This window comes from Pelophylax lessonae (assembly GCF_965119305.1).
Source record: "Pelophylax lessonae genome assembly, chromosome: 4".
Classification (NCBI taxonomy): domain Eukaryota; kingdom Metazoa; phylum Chordata; class Amphibia; order Anura; family Ranidae; genus Pelophylax; species Pelophylax lessonae.
In genome coordinates, this window is record NC_138771.1 from 428,650,967 (window position 1) to 428,672,165 (window position 21,199).

General features: G+C 40.9%; 1 protein-coding gene across 15 annotated transcripts in view; it reads left to right on the forward strand.

The window, feature by feature from the left end:
• Nucleotides 1-21,199, forward strand: part of LOC309553178 (protocadherin gamma-B2-like) — a 374,843-nt gene that overhangs the window by 344,990 nt on the left and 8,654 nt on the right. For 14 of the 15 annotated variants that reach the window (XM_082254109.1, XM_082254120.1, XM_082254122.1 and 11 more), the window contains exons 2-3: nt 12,807-12,865; nt 19,536-19,627. In XM_082254109.1, the coding sequence (XP_082110235.1) occupies nt 12,807-12,865; nt 19,536-19,627 (151 nt within the window). Of the gene's footprint in view, nt 1-4,708; nt 7,631-12,806; nt 12,866-19,535; nt 19,628-21,199 lie in introns of those variants that run through there. The other variant, XM_082254117.1, reaches the window with a different exon arrangement.

Genomic DNA, 21,199 nt, shown 5'->3' on the forward strand with positions numbered 1-21,199 from the left:
TGCTGCAGTTCACATACAGTAAGGAAGCATAAGAACATCTTTTAGGGTTTAATGCTGTCCTCAACCCTGTTGGAAAAATTTTTCCTATACTTCACACTTCATGTTGCACTCTGACAACAATGAGGATGATTTACTAAAGTTCACCCAACAAAAGAGAGAATAATGACTGCAATTATCCAATAATGTGAAAAGCAAATTTCTGTTTTATTCCATTTAAATACCACTCATATATCTCCTGGAATTCCCCTTCTTAGCGCGAAGATATGTGGGCGATGGTTTTGGGATAGAATAAGACTCTTGATATACATATATGGTGATATGATTATGCCAGCAGCTGCAAATAGGATTTAGACATTTTTGTTTTTGAAAAACAGAAATTCCTGTTTATTTATTTCCCCTGCACGTGATTATTGAAGTGAATCTTTACTCCTTTAGTAAATCAGCCTCAGGGTATCATTGGAGAATGCAGTTTTAAGCTGAATTGGACGTTTCTAATTGGTTGGCAGTTAAAGATGATTTATAGTTTGCCTATGCTTGGAAAAGTATCAGGTTAAAGTACTTACCTTCCACTCACGTCAACCATTTAACTTTACTTGACTGTAACTACAGTAATTGTGTGCTGGTTGTCATAATGGATGATTTAACCGACTGAGTGATTGATAAAAAAAAACATATACTGTGTTTTGTGTGGCAGCTCAATAATCAAACAAACATTGTCATATCTAGTTATTGAAATAGTCTAAATTTGTTTTGGACAATTTGTAAAAAATATCATATGAATGAATAAACCTAAGAAATCCTTAACATGATATTATTCATTCCAATCTGCCAGGCATACTGGTTGGCAAACTTTCTGTATATATCATTGGATTATTGATAAATGTCAGATCTTCTTTTGGCAGTTAGGAGGAATGTCATTTTTTCTTTATTTGTGGCTAAAACTGGTATTAGTGTGGGAGCTTGCAGTGAGGTTTTTGTAGATAATTCCATTGCACGTGACGTCCACAAGGACATCATTACAGACGCTTTCATGCATCAAATCAATGGGAGGATGTGTGCTTTATAGAAGATGAATTATGTTGGCAATTTACACTACTGCAATGTTACTGAATGATGACTATTAGGCATCTAAGCATGCTGCTTCAACCAAAGTTGCCTCTGTTCAATTCACAATGTCTTGATCTTTTGGTTTGCTGTATGATAATCAAAATTGATATTGAGTGTAATTTCTAATTTTATAAAAGTCCAGATTATAGGACTATATGCTGTTGTTGTTTTGTATTTACAAAATTTGGCATTTACATTGATGCCATTTATAATATCGAAATCAATGAAAATAAGAGAAAATAGTTATTAGAACTGTTGTTGTTGTCGTTGTGGTTGTTGTTGTTGTTGTTGTTTTATTGCCTTCAAGAAACAAAGGTATGAGGTTGCCCCTGTCATTTTGTTTTTCATCACTAGATGGCAGCAGGTCTTCTTCTGATGAAAACTGCTTGTAATACAAAGTCAGCTAGTAACACACTAAAGTGACAGCCAGTCAGGAAACCAGATCTGCCAAGCACATTAGCAAAGACAGAGCTGCTTTACTCTCTCCTACGTTGCACTCTTAACTTTTTGGCCTTTATCACATCATCACTCTACACTTTGAAATCTGCGACAATGGAACAGCAAAGAGCCCTCCGTTCGTGGAACTGGCAAGTAACGGGTTTATTCTTTGTTTGTATGATGAACTTTGCTTCTGCACAACTAAAGTATACTTTACTGGAAGAATCAGAGCCTGGGAGTTTAGTAGGCAATGTTGCTAGGGACCTGGGATTAAACACAGCAGGGATTTCTGAGCGAGGACTGCAGCTGGGAACTGAACAAAGCCAGCAATATTTTGCACTGAATCTGGAAAGTGGAACCCTTATAACAAAGCACAGAATAGACAGAGAAAAGCTGTGTGGTCACAGCCCTGACTGTGTTCTGCCTGTGGAGATTGTTCTTGTAAAGCCATTGGAATTGTATCGCCTGGAGGTGGAGATTCTGGATATAAATGATAACTCTCCTGTTTTTCCAAACACAATACGTACGATAAAAATAACAGAATTTGCTGCTGTTGGTTCAAGATTTCCCCTAGAAAGAGCTCAGGATCCAGATGTGGGAATCAACTCTGTCACCTCCTACCAGTTAGAAAAGAATCTGTATTTTTCTTTAATTGTACAAAATCGTAAAAACGATAGGCCTTCTCCAGTGCTTGTATTAGAGAAAGCCTTGGACAGGGAACAGCAAGCAGAGCATACGTTGGTCCTGACTGCCCTTGATGGTGGCACTCCAGCTCGATCGGGCACTATGTTAATTTCCATTATTGTTATAGATAACAATGACAATGCTCCAGTGTTTGACAGCACTTTCTATAAAATAAATGTGAAAGAAAATGCACTATTAAATTCTCTTGTAATCAAACTGAATGCAACAGATAAAGATGAAGGTGTCAATGGTGAGGTCAGCTATTACTTTGAGGATATCTCCTCAGAAGACATTGCCAATGTCTTTAGCTTGGATCATAAGACAGGAGAAATACGAGTTAAAGAACACATGGATTTTGAAAAACATCGTTCATATGAAATTTCTGTCAAAGCCCTTGATCATGGAGTACCAGCGATGGAAGGGCATTGTGTTATCCAAGTGGATATTGAAGATATGAATGACAATGCACCTGAAATTCTTATTTCTTCTTTGGTATCTTCCATTCCTGAAGATAGCCCAGTTGGGACCACTGTAGGGCTTGTAAGAGTAAAAGACCAAGATACTGGTAAAAATGGTGAAGTGCAGCTGGAAATATCTCCAGATTATCCATTTTCTATTACAAATGTTCTAAATCACTATTCCTTAGTTACAAATGCGTTATTGGACCGAGAACGTGCCAGTCAATACACCATTCATCTCACAGCGACAGATATGGGAGTACCTCAACTTACAGCACAAACTGTATTTAATATAACTGTTTCAGATGTAAATGACAACCCACCAACTTTTGAAAGATCAGTCATGTATGTTGAGATCAAAGAAAACAACAAACCAGGGGCATTACTTTGTGCTGTCACTGCTTCTGATAAAGATGAAGGAGAAAATGCTCATATCACCTATTCCATTATTAACAGTCTTATTAATGGTTCACCTGCATTGTCCTTTATTTACATGGACACACAAAATGGAAACATTTATGCCCAGCAATCATTTGATTATGAACTTGCTCAGGTTCTACAATTTACCATCAGAGCGGAGGATTCTGGGATACCAAAACTTGCATCTAACATTACAGTCTATCTTCATATTCTAGATGAGAATGATAATCATCCTTCAATATTATACCCGACAAACTCAAGACATGCTCCAGCACAGCAGTTGGTCCCCAGATCTCTTCCCACAGGTTCCTTGGTGACCAAAGTTGTAGCAGTGGATGGTGACTCTGGTTACAATGCCTGGCTCACTTACAGCATAGCAAAAGCCACAGACCTATCTCTTTTTAAAATTGCTCCTCACACTGGCGAAATCAGAATGGCTCGAAGTTTCCTAGAGACAGATTCACCTGCCCAAAACCTGTGTGTTGTGGTCAAGGATAACGGAAACCCTTCATTGTCATCCACAGCAACTTTAGTCATATCTACTGAAGCCGGGTCCTCTAAAGAAAGTCTCCATTCAAAAGATTTATTTACTGACACCAAACAAAAGCCCGATATCACAATGTATCTTATCATAGCTCTGGTTTCTCTTAGTATAGTTTCAGTTGTTACATTAATCATTTTGTTGGTAAAATGTGTGAGAGGAAAGAATAAAATGGCTGACCCAGACCTAAATCAATATATGGCACCATCACAAAAAACTTTACAGATGAATTATGATAGCACTCTGAGATACGTAGAGGTTCCTATTGTGGTTGATGATCAACGCTCTAAGACTGGCTGCTCCACAGATTTTAATAGGGATACTTTATATATGATGAAATCTTTGAATTTTCCCCAGTTAAAGCAGCTAGTCAATAACAGTGAAGAGGCAGTATCTGGAGAGTTCACTTGGAGAAGTCCAGCACAATTGAGATAGAAATGAATTTGTACTGTTCATGTTTCAGATTACAGTGGTCTTTTTTATTCCTAGCTATTAAAGATAGCACATTTAAGTCACTTTTATTATATGACTATGTTATACAAAGGTGCTTTATTATGTTTAAAGCGCTTTGTATATTTATACATGTACAATATGTAGAGACTGTTAGAGTACCATATAAAACATATGATAGCATTGCCAGATATATTTTATTTGTGATTGCCAACTTTCTTTATTTTTTTTTAAGACAAAAATCAAGACTTAAAGGTGGGAGGGCACCGTGCTGGTGCTGCATTTCCAATGTGACTTTATATGTTGTATATAAGATAAAGAAGTTTGACCTAGAATCAGGTCTGCTCTGTGCCTTCAGATTTGTAATGATGATCTCCAGCAGGGGGCAGCATATTTTCTACTCACCAGCAACAATGTTTACTGTGACGTTTTATGATTGAACACACTGTGTGTTTCCACAACAGCTTCAGTTGTAATGCCAAAAGATAATTTACAAACAAACAAATCATTTTGTTAAAAAAAGCTATTTTTTTCTTTTTTTTTTAGTAAATAGGACTTACTGAACTAGCATCTCCATAATCATAAGTGGTTCTTTGGCTAAACCTAAAGATGTACACTGCAAATTTATAATGACTGCTGTGTTCGCCTAATATATTACAGATTTGTGCAGATTTAAGTTATTTCTCATAGTATATTTTACTATAACAACTTTGATGTAATGTCATTGATATATGATACTTGCCAGAATGCTGCAATTTTTTTTTACATTTAAAGCTCAAGTAACTTAGAAAGCACAGACTTTTGAAAGAAGACAATTATTTAATTTAAATAAAAATGTTTATACCAAGAGGTGGCAGAATAATCTTTAAAGCTAAAAGTAACTTGTAAAACTTCTATTTCCGCTGTCGGTCACCCTCCTCCCTAGTTCTTAGATGAGAGATCTGCTTGCCCACATTCTCTAGTAACAGAATGCACAGCTGACATTACAATGTAAACCCAGCAGATATTTCAAACAGAGTTCAGATGGATATGCACATTTGTAACAGCGTGTTTAACGGGATATATGAATATACATTGGAGAGAAAGTATCTAAGCTATGGGCATCCAGATATCTACCGAGACTTGGAGATGGCAAATAGCTATTTTATTTTTCTGCTGTGCCCGGGACATAACCTCAGAGACTCTTCATTATTCTGTGATGGAGGAAGCAGAAACAGGGACATTACTTGGTAATGTAGCAAAAGACTTGGGTATACCAATAGTGGCTGTCTTTGAACGCAGTATGCAACTGAGGTCCACAGGAAGCAGTCAGTATTTTGCTGTAGATCAGCAAAGTGGAAACTTAACTTTAGCCAAAACCATAGATCGGGAAAATGTGTGTGGCTCTAAGTTGCACTGTGTATTAGTTGCTGAAGTAGTTCTTGATAGTCCATTAGAACTTCATCGATTGGAAGTGGAAATTTTAGATATAAATGATAATTCTCCTACATTCTCAACACCAGAGCAGGTGATACAAATCACTGAGTTCCTAGCGTATCCTGGGGCTAGAGTTCCTTTAGAGGAAGCATATGATCTTGATTCAGGTGTTAATGGGGTAAGACAGTATAATTTGAGTGCAAGCTCCTACTTTTCATTGTCTGTAAGGAGTCACAAGGATGGCTCACCTACTCCAGAGCTGGTCATAGAAAAGGCATTAGATAGAGAAGAAAGAGGAAGCCATCATCTTATACTTACAGCTTTTGATGGTGGTAGCCCACCAAAATCTGGAACATCACAGATTACTATCATTATTCTGGATTTTAATGATAATGCTCCTGTGTTTGGTCAGAATTTTTATAAAATCAACTTACCAGAGAATGTTCCCTTGAATACTGTAGTGGTTCAGCTTAATGCAACAGATTTGGATGAGGGTCTTAATGCTGAAGTAGAGTATGCTTTTGATAGTCGGACTTCAATCTCCCACAAACAATTGTTTTCTTTAAATCCAGTCACAGGGGTCTTAAGTACAAATGCTATGTTAGATTTTGAAAGTGCTAAATTCTATGAGTTAACCATCAAGGCTAAAGACAAAGGAACACCGCAAATGGAAGGTAGCTGTCTTCTTCAGATAGAGATTGGTGATGTCAATGATAACTCGCCGGAGATTCTACTCACTTCTTTGTTGGGTCAGATTCCAGAGGATACGACTGTTGGTACAACTATTGGACTTTTCTCTGTGACTGACATGGATTCTGGGAAAAATGGAGAAGTTAAGGTCTTCGTCTCACCTGACTTGCCCTTTGAAATTAAATCATTTAAGGATCACTATGCTCTAATTGTAGATGAGCCTCTTGACAGAGAAAAGACGGATCAATATGAGATTATTTTGACTGCAGTGGACATGGGGTCACCTGTTTTATCTTCACAAACAACAATAAAGGTCAATATTTCTGATACTAATGACAATCTACCTTTGGTTTTAAATCATGATTTGAATACCTACATTCCTGAAAATAATAAACCTGGTCATTTGCTTTATACAGTATCAGCCTATGATCCAGATGAAGGGAACAATGCAATGCTAACCTATTCTATTGTTGATAAACAGATTTTTGGTTTGCCTATTTCATCATTTGTATCTATCAATTCAGCAAGTGGAGATATTTATGCCCAATGCTCATTTGATTATGAACAAATTCATGTTTTAGAAATCGTTGTGGAGGTTGGGGATTCTGGAAATCCAAGGCTGTCTTCCAATACAACTGTGTTTGTCTTTATTATAGATATAAATGACAACTCTCCTAATCTGTTATATCCTAAGTACACAGGAGATTTAACAACCAATTTAAATCTGTCAAAGACCGTGCCAGTGGGTTACTTGGTAACCAAACTATCTGCAGTGGACTCAGATTCTGGTAATAACGCCTGGCTATCATACACATTTGTGGAATCTTCTGATAACTTTCTTTTCAATTTATCCACTCACTCTGGAGAAATAAGAACTGTTCGAACTTTCTTACCAACTGATGAATCCCTGCAAAAACTTGTGCTGGCTATCAGTGACAATGGCAAGCCATCTTTGTCACTTACAGTTACAATACTTGTAGCATTAGACAGCAACTCAAATATTGCAACACTTAGTAACTATAATTTCTTTTCTGCAAACAGGACTGACATAACATTGTACCTCATAATTTCTTTGGTCATCGTTAGTCTGGCATGTCTTATAATGTTTGTTCTGTTGGTGGTGAAGTTTATAAAGAAGGAATTGTATTTATGCCAGTACCCTTGTTGGTTTTTACATCAGTCCAATTCTACAGACAGCCCTCAAACATTCCAGCCAACACTTGGCTTCAATATGGATGGAACACTAAAGTACATGGAGATCAGGTTGGATCCCACCAATCCACAAAGTCAGTGTTACAGAACATACTTTACCCACTCTGACAACATAAATCTTACTCTTCTGAAGCCTTTATCCTTTTCTCCGGTGAAAGATGTGGATAGCAATGCAGAATCTTTAGGCATCAATAGTTTAGGAGATACAACTGAGGTGAGAAAATTCTCAATTGTGTTTATTTGTATGCACGTGTTTAGTTTAAGGCCCCTTTCACACAAGGGAGTCCGTCGGCGGTGAGCAGGCGGATGGCAGCTCTGTCTCCGCTATGTTTCCAGAGACAAAGCTGTCAGGTCCCCGCTGTTCTCTATGGGGAATCGGATGAGAACGGACCGCCTGTCCGTTCCCATCCGACCCCATCTGATCCGATCCACTGGACAGATGGAAAATAGGGTTTCCATCCGTCCAGATTTGACGGACTGGATCTCCGCTGACATTCGATGCCCCACAGAGGTGCATGGCGCATCCGTTCAGATCCGCCTGAAAAACTGACAGGCGGATCTGAATGGTCAGTTAGTGTGAAAGGGGCCTAAATGTGATGGATGAATTGTGGTCAACATATCCATTGGGATTGAGTTACTAAAGACAAATAGGCTGTTCAATTTGCAATATAATTTTGCCCTAGAACTTAGTGAATGAAGCCCTGCTGACTTCCATCATCCAATCTTGTGCAAGCAAAAATGCTGGTATTTTTTGCAAAATGGAACTGCACCCTATTCACTAAGCTGTGGGGAAAATTTTCTATGAATTTGCCACAAGTGAAATGAAAAACTGAATTGCCTTTAGTAAATCAATAAAGGCTACTATGGTTACACCCATAGTAAATGTAGAGGTTGGTGATCGCTCTCTTCTTCTACTGTGTTTCAGTAAAGTGTACTGGGCCCTTGAGTTAATTTTCTTGCACCAGCTTTGGGTGTGTACTGAGACTTTCAGCTAAATGTATTTATTGGTTTAAGGGGGGGGGGGGGGTTGGAAGGCATTAGAAGTGAATGCTATAAAACTTAAATTGATACTGAGGTCTATGGTGCCTGTGATTTCAACATGTCTTACCGCCTCTCTATTGATTCCTATACTGTTATTAAAAAAAGAAAATCTACAATAGGAGTGATTTTACTTTATGTCCTCTTATCCCTGTCTATATATTATTACATGGCTATATGGACCATAGCCTGTGTTCATTAGTATTGCTTCTTCGAACTATTGTTGAACCAGTATTAGGCATAGGACATACTGTCAAGGTGAAGACATGCCCATAATACAATGCACAAGACAATCAGGGCAGCATTAGATTTAGTACTTTAGGGACTTGGCATCACTTAGTTTCCTTTTTTTTTCTGGTCAGAGATATCTGAATGATCATAGCTTGGTCATGTTTGAAAACTGTAGGAAAGGAAGGGGTGTTCTGCTTATATCCGACTCCAGCTGTTTCCTCAGTACAGTAATTAAAACAAAAAAAAGCTTTTTATGATTTCCATAATCTATGACAAAATAGTAGAATGTTGTAAATGAAATATTGTCGAATTATTGCTACCAACTAATAGTGAGGAAAGATTGAGTTTAGTGTTATTGGCTGTGATTTTTTTTTTTACCTTGACTACACCTATTCTAGGCAGCATGGAGAGGGTGTATCTACAATTGTGTACTGTAAATTCATGTGGACGCTCCCTTGTGCCTCTGTGCACCTGCATACCTGTGAGCATGTGTGTTTGCACAAATGACTCACAGTCACTTCTTTGTACAACTAATATTTAATTGTCTGTATGCCAGGGGGTTTATATTTTCCAGCCTGTGCATAGGAGTTTTTTTATACAAATATATTATATTGCTTAGGAATTAGACTGGCTTCAGACAGAGCTGTGTCTTATACCAAATAAGCAGTTCCTTTCTCCCACAGCTTGTGAGATCAGCTTAGGTCACCTGCTCACTTTAGACACAGGAGGCAATAGGAAATACTAATGGAAGAGGATTAATCTTCTAAACCTCTTACGCCTTCCATTGAATGTTCCACAAATGATTCCAGAGTATCAGCTTTTTATACGATCCTGCTAGCAATGCAGGAGTGATGTAACTGAACTGAAGTTTTTAAATACTTCATCAGAAGACGTGATAATATTTAACGATGAATATTGTACTGTATTCCCAGCTTGCTTGATCTTCAAAATAACTTGGCAATACTTCAACTACTTGTACAAAGGAGCATCGGGGCACTGTAGCCTGCATTCAGTGTGGTCAATCAGCTCAATGTACTGATGCTTCCTTCGGTGCCAAGAAACACAGGGCAGTCCAAATGTCAGCCTAATACTTTGTTTTTCCGAATTTACTGCTATATGTGAAAGACATAAGATTGCTACATACTGTATAATATTGCATTCCAGTAGTTTTCCCTTGTATGATAAAAGCAAAAAATAAATAAAAAAAAATACAAATATATATATATATATAAAATGATATACGGTATAAGCAGGGCTTTTTTTCAGTGAGAACGTGGAGGAATGCGTTCTGGCACCTCCAGCAATGGGGTGCTAGGGTGTGCCAGAGAGTCTACTGATGCTGGCTGCTGGGGGATCTATTGTCTATGGGAGATCAATTGTTGTGAGGGTCTTTGTTGCTGTGGAAGTTTGTTGTTGCTGGTGGGGGGTCTATTGTTGCTGGAGGATCTTATGTGCTAAGGGGTCAATTCCTGCTGGTAGGGATCTACTGTTGAGGGAGGAATCTTTGGTTGCAGGCTGCTTGAGGGTCTATTAATGCTGGCTGGTGGGACATCTACTGTAGTGTTGCTGGCTGCTTGAGGGCCTATTGATGCTGGCTGCTGGGAGATCTACTGTATTGTTGCTGGCGGGGATCTGTTGTTGTTGGGGGGTATTATGTTGCAGGGGTTCTATTATTGCTGGGAGGATCTGTTGTTGCTAGTGGGTATTTCGTATCTGGAGAAGACCTGCATTACTTTTCTTGTTATCATTAACAAAGCCCATAAAAATTACCTAGCACCACAAGGTGATACTTGGTTCTGTATTCTCTGAAAGGGGCGGTACTGGGAGGTGGGTAGGGGATGGAACCAAGGGACCTAACTTGGAGGTGGGTAGGGGGCAGAGACAAGGGGTGACTCAGGAGGAAGGAGTACATGCACCTATTCTTTGAGAAAATAAGCCCTGAGTATAAATATGTGTGTGCAAATGTGGGTGGGAACACCTAAAACATTCTTGTGATTAGGTATGGGTTTAAAAACTATGGCAGTAAGATATCACTCTTGGAGTTTCCAACAAAAAAAATATATTAATGTAAATTGACTCACCAAGCTCCACCTAAAATGAAATCCATTTTTGGATGAACAGAAATGTTATTGTTTTAGAAACTTTTTTTGTCTGGTCCTTACAAAAGGCTTTTATTGCACAGATAAGAACTGTCTATTTAAAAGCCATTAAAAGCGATTTTCTGCAGTCTCTGATAATGTTAAAAATCCATATTGTAGTACACCCTAGGCTGCAGGTGACATGCTAGAGCTCAAGGTAGCATATTTTATTTATGGCATAAAATTAACACTTTGTTTTGCCCAAAAATAATTTGTTTGTTACTGCTGAGATGTGTTCTACTCATTTATGGGAAGTATGATCTTTAATGATAAGTCCACTTTAAGAGATTATTGTGCATTGTAGCTTTCACTATAAGGAAGTTAAACTGACACGATCTGCTTTTTAACATATGTTTACATTTCGATGGAGCAGACAGAAAGTGGCCCATTACTATCTTGAGCAGCTTAAAGCGCTCTTATTTGTGCAGCGATCAATCATAATGCAGTAACGTCAGCTTGTGTAAATGTAGAGATTCCATGCATTACTGCACTCCAGGGACGGAGGCTGGTACATGGTCTGCGGTAAAATGATGACATAACTCAGAGTTTGTGGAAAATGTTTTTGTGGTAAAGCAGTGTGCATTATAATTAGTGAACTACATGTGTCATATTCAACAGATTTCTACAACAATACAGAAGTTCATAAATCTGTTTTTCTGTTTTCAATTTAATACTGAAGAACAAATGAATTTTACTTTCTCGTTGAAACACTCAGATTTTTGTCCTTTCTATATACACTATATATAATAATAATATATCATAGTAGCTTATGTTACAAAATGTGGTATAGTGGGTAGTATTGTTGACTCTATTAGGGTTTTTTTTTTTGGGCAATTCAGCATTGTGCAGTAAAATGCGCAGGTTCCCGCAACGCACCTGCTTTTTACGTGATTTGTTGCGGTGCCCATTCATTGTGAATGGCACATCAACACACTGTACAATAGAATGCTATGTATGATGCACCACATTGCACATACAGTAAGTTGCAGAAAGCTGAATTAATAGAACAATTAATAGAAAAATAGGGAGACCCGGGCAACCAGCCTGCACAGCTGCCGAAGACCCGATGAAAGCCGCATTCAGCTCTGATTGGGTCTCCATGCAAAAACCCGGAAGTGATGTCATGACATCACTTCCGGTTACAGGCGCCAGATTAAAAAAAATGACAGCATTCAAAACAGCCAAACTTGGCGTTTTGAATGTTTTAAGTGCAGAGGAGGGGTTTGGGGTTTTTTAGACCCCCAGATCCCTCAACAAGAGTACCTGTCAAATAAAAAATAAAAAATGTTTTTTAAATGTACCAAAATATTGGCTCATATCAGCTGATACCGATACGCGATGACCAAAATATCGATATCTGTATCGGCAATGAAAAACGATATCGGTCGATCCCTAGTTTTATTACAGGAGCTTGTGTTATCGGTCAGATCACAGGTGGGAAAAGGCCTAGAAAAAAGGAACTAATGCAGCCATCACATCTAATGATTAGTAAGCTGCAATATATTACATTTTTGGTTTTGGGTTTAATACCATGTTAAAGGCCACTCTGGCACTCTCATTAGACAGGGGTTGCAGTTGGATTTGCCACTACAGTCCTGCATCCTGGTCTTCTGTCCCACTGATCCTGTGTCTCAGGCCATATCCCAGGATCAAAACATCAGTAACACGCAAAGATAATAGGGGGGGTCGGGGCTGTGAGTGGGCAGTCCCAGCATATTTAGGGGTAGGATTTGGGTGAAACCAATCCTTAAAGTAGGCATGATTAAAGTCTACCCACCCAAAAAATGGGTGGATGAAATGGGCAAGGTTATCAGCATTCTGGGGTCTGACACAATAATGTTGGTAAGTATGTGTACACAGCAAACACATTTTACTCTGCTGCACTGAACATTTTATGATGATCATCTTTAAAAATGCAATGATGTGCCAAGAGTGTATATATACAGAACACCAATTAAGGACACCATTCTGTTTCTTTTTCAGCACTCTCAGCCTAATGCAGACTGGCAGCTCACTCAGGGCCAAAGACCGGGACCAAGTGGGTGAGTAATCAGAATGTTTCATTTTCTTTCGTAGATGTATCCTAGTTTAAAACCGTTTTTTTTTTTTTTTTTTAAAGCTGAACTCTGGCAAATATTGTCTACCTCCATCGTCATCATTAAAGTGGTTGTAAACATCAGACAAGAAATATGAACAGAGCATGTCTCTCTATAGTGCACATTTGTCTCTAACCAAGTGTCACTTCTGTCTGCTGCTTTGTTCATCTGCTATCAGACACTTTTTTCGGACACCAAGAGAAAAAAGATGACAGGGAAGGGAGCTCCAGCACACAGCCTGTGATTGACAGCCTCTGTGCTGTGTGTGTGTGTGTGGGGGGGGGGGTGTTGCTTCCCTCCAATATCAAATTTCAGAGCTCTCCTTACTGAGCTCTGCAGTGTGTTATTTCAGCTCTCTGCTTCCTTTCTGATAGCTCATACAAACTTTACAAATTCTGGACTTAGAATGGCTGTAGGCAAGACAAGATACAGATAAACAGGTACAACTCATGTAGGAGGATTTGTTTTATGTCTGTGTATCACCTGAGGCCAGTCACTTCAATGGGTATATGTAAGTGTTTACAACCACTTTAAGACAAGCATTTGCACCAGTGAGGATAACATTGTCAATATGTTTTGCAAATTCAGGTCGTTTTTACTATCACTACTTTAAGAACCTGTCACTGTGGCAGTGACAGATTCTTACGGAAATACAGAATATGAAACTGAAAGGTATTAAAGTATAACTAAAGGCAAAACCGGTTTCTTTTTCGTTTTGGATAAAGTGCAGAGGGATTAGATTGCTTGTGAGTTTTTCTTGCTTTCTGTGCCCCCATTAAGGAGATTCACCCACTCTATTTGTTCTATGTACCATTATTATTGAAAGTGAATATAAAAGCAAATCCCATATTTTGGGTTGTCCCCAGAAACAAAGAGAGGTGAAATCTTCCAACGGGGACACTAGTTCTGGTGACCTAGGGCAGTGGTCCTCAACCCTGGCCTACAGGGCCCACTTACAGGCCAGATTTGCAAGATAACTGAAATACATCCCAGGTGATATAATTTGCTGCTCAGTGATTGCAGTACTGTAGTCTGCATCTCCCCATGGTAATACTTAAAATCTGGCCTGTTAGTGGGCCCTGAGGGCCCCACTGACCTAGGGGATTTCCTCTCATTTCCTATTTGGATATGGGACAGGATGTGAAGGGAAATCTCCGCAATGGAACACAGATGGAGAAAACAAATCTGACAGGGGTTATAACACTCCCTTGCTCTATCCAAAATGAAAAAAAAAGTTTTGCCTATAGTTCTACTTTAAGACCAACTTTTGGGATGTTATTGTGTATATTATAGCTTTCCACACAATACTATACAGTATCCCCAGCCCAATCAGCTGTAAGTGTAAACAAAAGGACGGGGACACAGGTGATGTCATTACCTAAATATGGTGATGCCCATATTTGGGAAATTACTTGTCACTGAGTGGGTGGGGCCTGATGGTTCTGCTTTACTTTTGGTTGACAGCACATGACATCTGTTGGACTGAATCGCAGCTATTGATGCTGTCATGCAATGTCAATCAAAAGTAAAGCAGACCTGATGGGCAACTGGTCTCCCAGTTCCTTATCAGGCTCCCTCCACCCCTAGTACAAAACTTCTTGGCCATGCGGCTATGGCAGTATAGTATGGACTCTCCGACCTCAGTGCAGACACAAACAGATTCATGCACCTGTCTGTGACAGGTACTCAAATCGTAGATCAAATGCACATATTCACCAGCACACTATGGATTGTTGAATAACGCCCAAAATTCTTATGGAATAACAATCACATCACAAGAGACTTGTGCAATGTTTCATAGCCACGCAGGATCCCTTCATCAGGCGTGTGATGAAGGAGTCCTACGTGGCTCTAAAACATTGCTCTATGTCCCTTATGATGTGATCATTTTTAACCACTTGCCGACCGCCGCCCGACTATATACGGCGGAGGTCAGCCCCTCCCAGGCAAAGTGACGTACCGGTACGTCAGTAGCCTGGGAGCCAAGAGGGGGCGAGTGCACTCCGCCGGAGGTGCGCTGCCGCCCCCGCTCGTTCCCTAAGAAGCACGCGCGTGTGACCGTCGGACCCGATGTCCACCAGTCACTCGCAATCGTCAGGTGGAGAGGGAGAAAGGCAGGCGGCTAATGTAAACAAAGCCGCCTGTCATTCTTCCCTGTGTAAAAGCACAGATTATACGGACCTGCTATGTAGGACCGTTGATCTGTGCTGTTACACACACAGCCACATCCAATCACAGTTAGAAGCACGCCCCTAGGGACACACTTAACCCCTCCCTCTCCAATAAAGTTAACCCCTTCCCTCCCAGTGCCATTTTTACAGTAACAGTGCATATGTATAGCACTGATTACTGTAGTAATGTCACTGATACCCCCAAAAGTGTCAAAAATGTCAGTCAAGGGTCCGATCTGTCCGCCGCAATGTCGCAGTCCCGCAAAAAAAATTGCAGATCCCCGCCATAACTCGTTAAACAAAAAACAATAAAAATGACAAAAATCTTTCCCTTAGTTAATAAACGCAATAACTTTTGCGCAAACCAATCAAAATACACTTTTTGCAATTTTTTTTTACCAAACTTATGTAGCAGAAAACAAATTGGCCTAAAATGTTAAAAAATTTAGATTTTTACATTTTTTTTTTTGGGGGGGGGGATTTCATATAAAAAAAATGTGAAAAATATTGTTATTTTTGCAAAATTGTTGCTTTTTTTTGTTTATAGCGCATAATCAAAAAATCGCACAGGTGATCAAATACCACCAAAAGAAAGCTCTGTTTGTGGGGAAAAAAAGGACGTCAATTTCATTTGGGTACAGTGTCGCATGACCGTGCAATTGTCCGCTAAAGTCACACAGTGCGAATCGCAAAATAGGCCCTGGTCAGGAAGGGGGTAAAATCTTCCGGGGCTTAAGTGGTTAAATAAAGATTTTGGACGCTATTTGATGATCCATGGTGTGCTGGTGAATATGTGCATTTGATCTGTGATGCTTCCAGTTCCAGCTGCTTGTTGCTTCAGCTCCTGCTACTCCTAAAGCTTTATTCAGGAACCTGTGTGATGGGAATATTGACATAGGCGTGCACATGGGGTGTCCCGGTGTGTCTGGGCACACTAATCGCTCTTTATTGTGCAGATTCCCCCTGCTGCCTGGCTGCAGAGAAAGACACTGAGGAATCTCTGTCCTCAGTCCCTTTCTCTGTCTCAAAAGTGAGACATCAGAGGTCTGTTTAGACCCCTAATATTTCACCAAAGCCCCCCAATGGGGCTCCTAAAAAATTCTAAAAAAAAATAAATTGAATAAAAAATGATTGTAAAAAAATTATTTAAAAAATAAAATTGTAAAAAAGTAATAATAAATAAAAATAATAAAAATGAACAATGACACCAATCTCTGCCCTACTGACATTGCCCACTTCCCTACATAAATGTATCTATACACACAAAGACACATGTGTGTTTGAGCTTTGGGGTGCTCACCCTAATGCAATAGGCTAAGCACACCTATGTCAGGTACACAAATCGGGCGCAAGCACAGACATTTTCACTGCTGTACCCCAACTCTATGTATTTGCGTAGCTTTGATATGCAGTGCAATTGGCTCTTGATCACTGTAGGAAATAGGGTTGTACTAAATATTATGAGGACTGCATCTCTCAATATCCATGAAGAAGTTCTAACAAATGCCAAAAGAACACAAACTCATCATGTGCTATGCCTTTATTTTAGCCTTTTAAAACATGGAGCTTGGTAACGGTGCGCTAAACACAAAAAATGTGCAGGTCACACACTGAGGGAGAGAAGTTAGATGGGCTAATGGTCAGGTCACATACAGGTGTGGGGGTGGGGGTTTAATCAAAATTAGGAGGCTAATGTACAGATCTGCAGGATAAGGAAGGTGAAGGGGTTAATATGCAGGTTACATACAGACAGGGCTTTTTTTCTGCCACCTCTGGCAGCCCTGTCCTCTCCATCCTGTCACTGTCTGAACACAGAAGGCGGTAGAGGAATTTTTTTGCACTACTCGCTTCCTCCACAGGCTTCTGTGTTCTATTGTTAGGCATTCAGGACATGTGTACAGCAGTGCATGTTTCACTGGGTGCCCCAAGTCCCCACGTCGCGATCGCTGCATTTTTAAAAATTCTCTGAAGCTTCCAGTGGCGGCTCCTGACCCATCCAGCCTCGCCCTGCTCCACCCCGCCCCACCTCACCTGTCAGACATATGCAGTTCAGAGCCGAGTGAAGTGTTCTAAAACTCCTCCTTGGCTCTGTGCTACACATGTCTGACAGGCGGGGTGGGACAGGGCTGCATTGAGTTGTAAAAAAAAGCCCACGCACAGCTGCACTAAGAGGAGGTGAGCGAAAGCCATGGAGGGAAAAGGAGAAGAGGAGGATGGAATGGTTGTGCAGAGAGGCATCTGTGATAGCTGTGAACCGCAGTGGACGTGAATTTGTGAGAAGAGATGACAGCTGGAAAGGGGGGAGAGGTGGGGGCGGGGTGGTACAGAGGCAAGAGCTTGGAGGGGGGGGGGGGGGGGTTGTCAGGTTGTTTAGAGGTGGCAGGGGGTGAACATAAGGGAAAACGGACAGAGGAAAGAAGTGATGTGCTGTGGACAGGGGGAAGAGGTGGGGTGCTCAGGACAGGGGAAAGAAGTGATGTGCTGTGGACAGGGGGAGGAGGTGGCATGCTGCAGACAGGGGGAAGAAGTGGTGAGCTGCGGACAGGTGGAAGAAGTGATGTGCTGTGGACAGAGGGAAGAAGTGATGTGCTGCGGATAGAAGGAAGAAGTGATGTGCTGCGGACAGGGGGATGAAGTGGTGTGCTGCGGACAAGGGGAAGAAGTGGTATGCTGCGGACAGGGGGAAGAAGTAGTGAGCTGCGGACAGGGGGAAGAAGTGATGTGCTGTGGTCAGGAGGAAGAAGTGATGTGCTGCGGACAGGGGGAAGAAGTGATGTGCTGCGGCCAGGGGGGAAGAAGTGGTGTGCTGCGGACAGGGGAAGAAGTGGTGTGCTGCGGACAGGAGAAGAAGTGGTGAGCTGCAGACAGGGGGAATAAGTGATGTGCTGCAGTCAGAGGGAAGAAGTGGTGTGCTGCAAACAGGGGGAAGAAGTGGTGTGCTGCGGACAGGGGGAAGAAGTGATGTGCTGCAGTCAGGAGGAAGAAGTGGTGTGCTGTGAACAGGGGGGAAGAAGTGGTGTGCTGAGGACAGGGGAAGAAGTGGTGTGCTGCGGTCAGGGGAAAGAAGTGGTGAGCTGCGGACATGGGGAAGAAGTGATGAGCTACAAACAATAGGGAAAAGTTGTGAGCTGTGGACGGGGGGTGGGGGGGGGAGAAAATGTGGGGCAAAGGTGATCTGTGGACAAGGGTTGCAGAGGTGAGGTGTGAATGGGGGGTAGAGAGGTGAGCAATAGATGGTAACATTGGGGGAGATATGTACTGTTCCTTGTGCTGATTTTCTCTTCTGTGCCCTGTGTGATACACGCACCTCATCACTGCAGAGTACACTTTCCTGAGCCCTGTGTGTTATGCGCTCCTAAGTGCGGTAATCAGTGCCTTTTGGGCCTTGAGCAATACGCAAATTTGGCACTGCTTTACTTATTCCCTTGGAAATTATGGGGTTGAGGGGGGAAGAGTTGGTTGGGGGGGGGGGGAGTTCCTACACCTATTCTCTGAGAAGAAAAGCCCTGCATACAGAGACAGCATAGAGATTAGATATACAGAGGAAGAAGGAGCAAAAGGGTTAAAACACACTGTTCTATTGATTTCATACTTTATTAGAAGCAGGTATATACAGTACAGTATGTACTAGTACAGATATATATTTACAAGTGAATGTTAATGAAGATATTGTCCTTTGAATGCTTGTTATCCCCCATTATATATTGGCTCCCAGTGCTGATTGCATGCCGTTCGGCAGACCTTTTCCAGTCATGCCTCTTCGACAGAAGTAAAGCTGAACGGCCTGGCTTCTGTCGAACGGGCTGCCATACACACGGGCCAAATGTCTATTAAACCGGCTGATGTCGCCAAAGATTCAGGCTGTGTATGGCCCTTTTTGTGTCGATGGGCTTTTGTTCACTTCAAAACAAATTTGCATTTCTATACAATTTGCATTCCTATACAATTGCATTCCTATACAAGTGTATGGGAATGCAAAACCCACCTGAAGTGGTGAATTGCTGAAGTGATTACTGAATGATCTCAGAAGCATCTCAAGCTGATATTAAATAGATACCATCATCACAAACCGAAAGCCAGTCAATATAGGCCCTTCATACAGTGATTATTATACGTTTTGCTTAGAGATGTGATTAAGAATCAATAATCAAGAAAGTAAACTGAGTTGGTGGGCCAAGTCATTGGAAGTACCTCCACAGTGCTTGTGATTCTATTACAGCATCCTGTCTACAACTGTACATATTTTGGTCTGCAAGCTTGGTCAAAGAAAAAGAAAAGTTTTTTTTAAATGTTTTGTAACCCACTAACACCCACAGACACACACACTATCTCAGACAAATTGTGGCATCGTATATCTGGGTCCAATGCAAGGCCAATAAGCAGCTGCTTACCTTCTCACACTTGGCGTGTTTCTTACTGGAAAATGTCTTGTCATCTCTCTGTAGAACACAACAGCCCACAGAAGAACCTGGAGTGTGGCCAAATAACCAGTTTGAAACTGAGAGACTCCAAGCAATGATCCTGGCATCAGCAAATGGTCAGTTTCCATGACAGAAAACACAAGAACTCTTTGATCCTGCTGATTTTGTTCCAGTTAGAAAACAGAGAACAGTTACTGAATTTAAAGCATCTGTGGTATTGTGCTCCCTCTAAAATTGTATAGCTGTCAAGGACACGTTGGCTTCTCATTTTACTGTCAGGCATCTATTCTTTGACAGTAATATTACCAATTTTCTGTAGTTGGAAAAAGTAAAGAGAATTAAGCAATTTGTAAAAGCTGAAGTTTAATGTTTAATGTTTTGGGGAGAGCTATAACACCATACACAATAGGTATGTGTAATGGTGTGTATCCCATGACCTCTGCTAAAAAATCTTCCCCATGACCACTGCTAAAAATCTGCTTTCAATGGCGGCCTTCTGGTGCTGCATGGGTTAACTTTTGCCGCAAATTCAGAGAAAACTTGCACCACTCACCTACACACCCCCTTCTGCCCTCTTTGCCATTCACAGACCTCATTATGCCATTCTTCCACAATGTACCGAATTCTATGAATGGGAACTGGAGATCCTGTCATTCAATTGCTCCTCCTCCATTCACAGAATATAATGCAATGTGGAAGTGTAAATAATATGAGTTCTATGAATGGCACAGATGTGAGGGTGTGCAGTAGAAGGTGAGTGGGTGGTGCAACTTTTCTCAGTAGCAGTGGCTGCAGTCAACCCATATACCCAAAGAGCAGCCCCTCAGAGCAGTATCTGACAGCTGTGAAGGAGGCATTGAGGGGAAGACTTTTATCAGAAGCAGTCGCATGCAGGTAATGATATACAAACCTTTACACATAACTTATGTGTGTGGTGCCGCATCCCCAAAAAATACTATATGTCAGTTTTCATTTTTTCAATATTGAATTTTACCACATTTGGTAAAGGGTATTTAATTTTATGTTAATTTGCTGAACGGGACCTGTCAGCACAAGGCCACTTGCATATAACTGTATACCTTCTAAAAGAAGATATAATTTACTTACCTTTCCAGCAGCCCATGTCTGTAGTTGCTTCGCTGCTCCCTGACTGCAGCAAGTGCTGTTGTAATCTGCCGTAATGTGTTGAATACCTGCTGCCACACTCTGATTAGATTAGTTGAATATGTATTTGCCCCTCCTCAAACAGTGGTTTCTTGCACTGGCTCATAAGTATTATAGTGATATACAAGCCAGCAGAATGAACCAGAGTGTGTGGTGGGGGAGCAGGTATTCCACACACCTGTAAGTGTGGATTACTCGCAGCGACTGGGGAGCAGTGAAGACATGGGGCCCTTTTAGAAGGTATACATTTATATTCAAGTGCAGACAGGGTCACGTGAAGTACCTAGTCCATATGCAGCCTATACCTATTCAAATTTTAATGTAGCCCTGTCCCTACAGGGTCAAAATACTGTGAGCCCATGCTGTAAAAAAAGACTCTCTATACTTACTTGGCTGTTGTAGATATCTGCCGTAACGTGTTCAATACCTGCTGTCTTGCCACACTCTGCAGTTCCTCTAGCTGGCTCATGTAGTGATGTACAGTATGAATCCACAGGTATTCCACAGCCCTGGAAGTGTCTGGT